The 6,000-nt window shown below is 45.7% G+C and overlaps 1 protein-coding gene across 3 annotated transcripts in view; it reads right to left on the reverse strand.

The window, feature by feature from the left end:
- Positions 1-5,702, reverse strand: part of SPATA13 (spermatogenesis associated 13) — a 44,205-nt gene extending 38,503 nt beyond the window's left edge. For 2 of the 3 annotated variants that reach the window (XM_010572656.1, XM_010572653.1), the window contains exon 1: positions 4,020-5,702. In XM_010572656.1, the coding sequence (XP_010570958.1) occupies positions 4,020-5,657 (1,638 nt within the window). In that variant the 5' untranslated portion in view covers positions 5,658-5,702. The remainder of the gene's footprint in view (positions 1-4,019) is intronic. The other variant, XM_010572652.1, reaches the window with a different exon arrangement.
- Between the last annotated feature and the right edge of the window lie 298 nt (positions 5,703-6,000).

The raw sequence follows: 6,000 nt of genomic DNA on the forward strand, positions 1-6,000 counted from the left end.
CATCCCCAGCCCCACAGCACTCAGGAGTTTGTGGTAGGTACCAAGGATGCCCATCCTCAGCTCCTGGCTGCTGCATGCTCCCTGTGGGTATTCAACATGACCACATCCAGCCACCACCCTTTGGTCCTTCACTGTGAGGACACTTTCTGAAGCAAGAAATAGGGAGGATGAACAGTGAGGACAGAGCTGAATCCTCTCCATATTCCCACCCATACAGCTCTTCTTCCTCTTCTCCTCCATAAGCTGTCTCCCAAGTTAAGCCATCCATGCTCAATATTCGGAGCCCCGAGACCTGTACGGGACAGACCAGCTCAACCCTGCCAAGAGCTGAGCGCTGGGGGACTGATGATGTGGATTAGTTGGGACCACTGACATTTATAAATGAGTCAACAGACAGGTCTTAGAGCACTTAAAATACACTCTGTAAACAAAATGTGACTCAACCCTAATTACAGCAGAGTTACCTCTTCACTGTAATTTATCATTCACTTATAGTCATGCAGATAAGGTATTTAAGTAATAAAAAGTCTGGTGTACTGCAAAGGCAGATGCCAGCAAGGCAACTTAAATAGCAGGTGCTCTAAAAGCTTGTGAAAGACTAGGTGAAATGTCAGATAAATTGATTTGTCTTTTTTGTAACAAATTCAGAACAGTATTTTATTTCGGTAGCCTTAGTGGCTGACACATGCCAGTCCAAAGCAGAGAGTTTAAGTTTTTGTTATTTACAGTGACATGGGGCTCTTCTTCAGGAAAGTAAAGACTATGCAAAACAGTCCAAATACAAACTTGTCCTTAATCATCTCTTGATGCTGCTTAAAAGCAACATACTGAATATAAGCGACAGTGGCATAAAGCAGACTGCGAAAGCATGGGCTGTCACAGATGAGCTTTGGTGACCCATGCCTCTAGCTGAAGAAGTGCTGAGGCATGGATCCAGGCTGCACTTAATTAGCTCTTCCCTGGGAAGCAACCTCTGGCAGCACCAACAACCGAGAAGGCCAAACCTCCCCTGCTCCAGTCCAAATCTTGCATTTTGGTGAAACCAACAAAGTGGCAGAAGTGACAGGATCTCAAGACTGAATCGCATAGGAAAAAAAATCCCCAAAACATCGATTCAGGTAAATGGATAAACACCCTTGTGCGAATACTGCAAAATCAGCCTTACAGTGTCAGGGAAAAGCAAGGTAGAAATGTTTCGTTTCCACATTTGGGAAAATATAGAGATAGACCAAGTTCCAGAGACTTAATTTACTGACTAATCTACTAGATGAGTGGGTAAGGGAATAAACTAGATTTGCTTCCAGCTACGGCAGCCAGTCCTGAAAGAAGAACACGTTTGAGCCTGACTGCTTAGCACCTTGTAAGCTTTGTACTGAAATATGTCTCCAAGCCACAGAGATTTTAGTGGCTGCACCGGATTACATACTGGCTTTTACATGAAATCCATACAGAAAAGAAGATGCATGAAACATGGAAACAGTGCAGATTTGTCCATCAACAGTGTATTTAAGGTTCAGACAAAGTCTTAAAAATTTGGGATTTGCACGGCTCAGTGTTGCATCTCAAATGATTGTTGAGAATGAACCAAGCACTTGACTGTCGCAGGAACAACTCGCCAGGTGGGTACAGTTCTGTAACGTGAAGGTGTAAGGTAGAATTAAAAATGAATTGTAGTCAAAAGTTCAATCCCCAATGACCTCATTGTGTGAGTATGCGGCATTCATAAAAGTGCCTGCGGGCTGAATAAACTCCAATTAAAAAACAACCTGGCATAAGTATCTTTGGTGCCAAGCTACCTCCATGCTGAGGAAACCATGCTGTAAAGGAGGAGCAAGGAAATGAGCAATGAAACCCTTCAAAGGAATGGCAGGGAGAAACCATACCACTCTCCCTGTTTTGCAGTCACTCTGAGTGCCACAGCTTTAGGGTTGCCTATGGGATGAGGAGCAGGCGTGGAAAAAAGCGAGGACAGAGTTTACACCCCTTACATAGTAAGACAGAAGTAAACCCTGTCCTGCACAGCTCCTGCTTCCGATCCGCAACTCCCACCTCCAAGAGCTTTGCTTTTTTGGATCAGAAGAGAGGTCTGGATGCAGCTGCATCGTTTGGGTGGCTGCAGTTGTTTTGCCATACGCGGGGGCTCCGGGCAGGGCTCACAGCAGAAGGAGGGGGCCACAGTCCCCCCGAGGAGTCCGTCCCCTGGGCACCGTGTCCTTCATCTCCTGCAGGGCTCCATCCCACGCCGGCCGCCTGCCCGCTACACAAACCCAGAGCTGCCACCAGTGCACGCTCTGTATTTTAGACAACAGAGGCGAGCACTAAAAGGCACTCAAAATTAACCTAAAATATGTCATAATATAAAGAGAAAGTTTAAATTGCATGTTAGATAATAACAGAATGTGGTGTTAAAACTAAAACTGCAGTAACTTTTATCCACCCAATGTACACGTTCATTTGAAAACTGTACTGGTTTGTCGGGAGCCAAGGGGAGGGACCAGCTGAATTTCTCTGGGGTCATGATGGCAGATCACCACTAGATGGTAGATGAGTAGCATTAATTCTACTTCCCATTTTATTCCCGAGAAATGCAACTGACAGGCGTCCACACTAGGGCTCTTGCCTCTTCTGGCAGTGTGAAAGCATCTCCTTGCATATGCTCTTAAGTGAGAGTTTTGGGAAAGATGGATGGCTGTGGCAACTCTGGGACTCCAGAGGAGGAAATAACCTCAGAGCCCCAACATTTACACACATTGGGTTTAGTTTTCCAATCTTACCATAGCTGCAAGCACTACAGTAAACAAACTCGCTTTTCTCCAGCAGAAGGACAATACTGATAAGCTCTGTAACTATTTACAGTTAGTTCGCAAAAACCACGCCAGGCTTTCAAAAGTAAGATGGCTTGACAGACATTGTAAGACTGTACAGCATGAAAGGCTGAAGTTTGTGCAGCTGCAACAACTGCCTTTGTCTATCTCGTACCTAAGGGACAAGATGCTTTTAGTCAAACTGAGGTGGCATAAAAGACATGTCAGCTTTATTTTGTAAATGGTTTCCATATTCATACAGATCCAGAGGGATTTTTGCCCTGGTGTTATTTTTCCCAATGAGCAGCAAACCTCTCTCTGCCGCCTCACCCTGAGTAGCATAAAACCACATTACGGCCCATCGCTGGGGCTGAGGTGAGCCACACCATTTCAGATGGGTGCAGGATACGTCCGGCAGCTCTTCACCAACACTGCCAAAATTGCTCTGGTGCCAACTCACACAGTGCTTTAGGTAACGGCACAGGGTTATTACATGAACTTACCTCAGAGGTGCTGCAATACATCTATCTAACCATCTACTGAGAGTATGAAATCATGCGTTAGGTGCAGTGAAACACTGGTGTCTTCACCAAAACATGAGTAGCCACACACTCAGCCCAGTATCTAAAGTACTGCTCTTTGAAATTTGCAGGCAAATAAATAACCAAACAGTTTATCCTCAGCATGGCCATCACTGGACAGTGAAAACATCAGATACAACTGAATGCTTAAACCTCTACTGTACCTGCCACGCCACACTGCTCTACAAGTACTACCATGTTCTGCAAGGCTTCCACAGGCAAAGTGTTTTACACTGAATCAACACTCCTTCAAAATATACAGACTCTTTAGAGACCTTTCAGCTTGGAAGGAAACACGGCCAGACCCTGCTTAGGCTGGTAAAAACTGACAAGAGCACATGACAAGGTGGTGTATCAGCAGGGTGCAGTAAGCTGCCCTTGAAAACATACATGAATAGCTTTGCTGCCAAAACTTTCTTTGATATTAAAGCACAAAGAAAAAATAATTTGATGTTAGCATCCAAAGAGAATATATTAAAGGAAATAATTGCTGTCAGCATATTTTAGCAATAACGAGCTGCAATAGCCATTAGTACTCAGGTTATTTTGCATTGTTTGCATTGTTTTGCATTAATAAAGACAAAATCTGATGGATATATATGCAGCTTCTAAAAGATTTTGCTTTCTTTCTTACCTCTTCCTTTTTCTCTTCAGCACCAGAGGCTAAATTGAGGCTCAGCTGAGAGTGGCTGCTTATGCCACTGTCTTCATTTCCATCATCATAGTACACAGTTTGCACCGAGTCCTGGAAGCAAACAGGATTCCTGCCCAACTTCAGCCCCGGTACCTCGACTCTCTCCTCGCTCTCCGATGAGCTCAGGGACAATGTGCTGTGATGGTTTGGGCACTGGAAATTCATACTGCACTTGACCTTCTCTGCAGTGGGACTTTGAGGCTTTGGAGTAGTCGGCCTGATGGGAACGTGAGGGTTTTCAGCTTCATATGTAAACTGCTGGGTAGCTTTTGGTTCATCCGAGTCCGAATAAAACACTTCATTGGGAAATGGACTAATGTCATTCAGCGTGGGTGATAAACTATCAGAGTCTGGGATACCCGATGATGTCCTGAGGCTTTTGTCTTCAGCAACAGCTACATTCATTTCAGTCTCTTTATCCTGAGCAACTGCGGGGCTTTGCAGACAAGGTGTTCCTGGTGAGGAAGAGTCTGGACTAGATACCGGGGAGGTGCATCTCTTTCTGTCATGATCCGTGCTGCTGGAAACCCTGCGGGAGTAGTCATCGTGCAGTCTGCTGTTTGACCTTGTTCTCTGGGACTGCTCACTGGGAGAAGGAGCTGTGCTCTTAGGGCCATCCTTCTTCCATGCGACATCTGTAACATTACTGACAAGTTTCAAAACTCGGTCAAAATCCTTTGCCCTGATAGGGCTCTTCCATCGCTTGGATCTCCTCCCGGGGTTCCCACCGGTTTTGTCCGAGTCAGCAGAAGGAACACTCACAGTCCTTGTTGGCATCTGGTTTTCACTTGCAACCTTGAGGTCGGTAAGGTTGGAGGTGGACTTCCGTTTGAATGAACTTTTTTTCAGAAAGTTCAAATTATCTGAGCTTTTGCTTCTCCGATAAATGATCCTGTTGTTTTCAGAGTCTTTCACTAAAATTTCACAGATCTTTGGCTCTGCGATGACGGGTGATGTTGGCCTACTACAGTTGTGATGACTCTGAACTTTATCTGTGTCTAGCAAGTTTATGCGGCCAGCACCGTAAGCCCGCCTAATGCTGCGCGAGCGATGAGTATTCCTCAGGAAAGACTCATCGGTCTCCTCCGCATCAGAGCAGTCAGAAGCTAAACCATCCACTGCATTCTGGAAATCATGTAGAGGCCCCGAATAGGAATACCTGTTAGTCTGAACTCGCACCACTGCCCCGTTTGAACCATGTTTGCCTACGCCATTCTCGTTTAAGATGTCTGAGCATTCCCTTGTTTGGATTCCTTGGAGCACCGAAGATTTCAGCTTCTTGAAAGATCCCATTTTTCTGATGGAAGACAAAGCATTCCATGTGGACGAGTTGCCCATCAAAACCAGAGAACGAGGCCTGTCAGAGCTGGAATTAGCCCGTTTCCGAGGGGTGGTGAAAAAGCGCATGATTTTGGAAGGGCTGAGTTTATCCTCTTGAATTTCCTCCTCATGACTGTTGCTGGTGCTGTATCCCCCATTATGACTGACACAGGTAGTCTGGTTTTGGGGCTCTTTATTATCCATAACTATACAAGTAACGGTGGTGCCATTTCCACAGCCATTCGGAAATGTTGTCATGCTCTCGATGCTGTACGCATGGAGACGGAGGCTGGGGTAGCTCAAAGCGACACTGCTGTCTCCACCAGCCGACCTCGCTGCCTCTCCTTCATCTGCTGCACCTTGGTCTGTCTTGCTTTCACATCGACTGGGTGAACTGAGCTCCTCAGGCTGCACTGCCTGCATCAGGAGAACAAAAGCAACTGTGAGAGAAATTACCTTACAAAGTCCCCAAGTCAAAAAAGTTTGAGTCCCACTGTAGGAAATAAAGACACACACGAAACGAGGTTCTTTTTTGCCGAACAAAGGTGTGTTGCAGTGGTGAGGAGAAGGCACTCATAACTCCCTCGAAGTATAATTGCAT

The sequence above is a fragment of the Haliaeetus leucocephalus genome, unplaced genomic scaffold, assembly GCF_000737465.1.
Source record: "Haliaeetus leucocephalus isolate CR32 unplaced genomic scaffold, Haliaeetus_leucocephalus-4.0 Scaffold351, whole genome shotgun sequence".
Lineage (NCBI taxonomy): Eukaryota > Metazoa > Chordata > Aves > Accipitriformes > Accipitridae > Haliaeetus > Haliaeetus leucocephalus.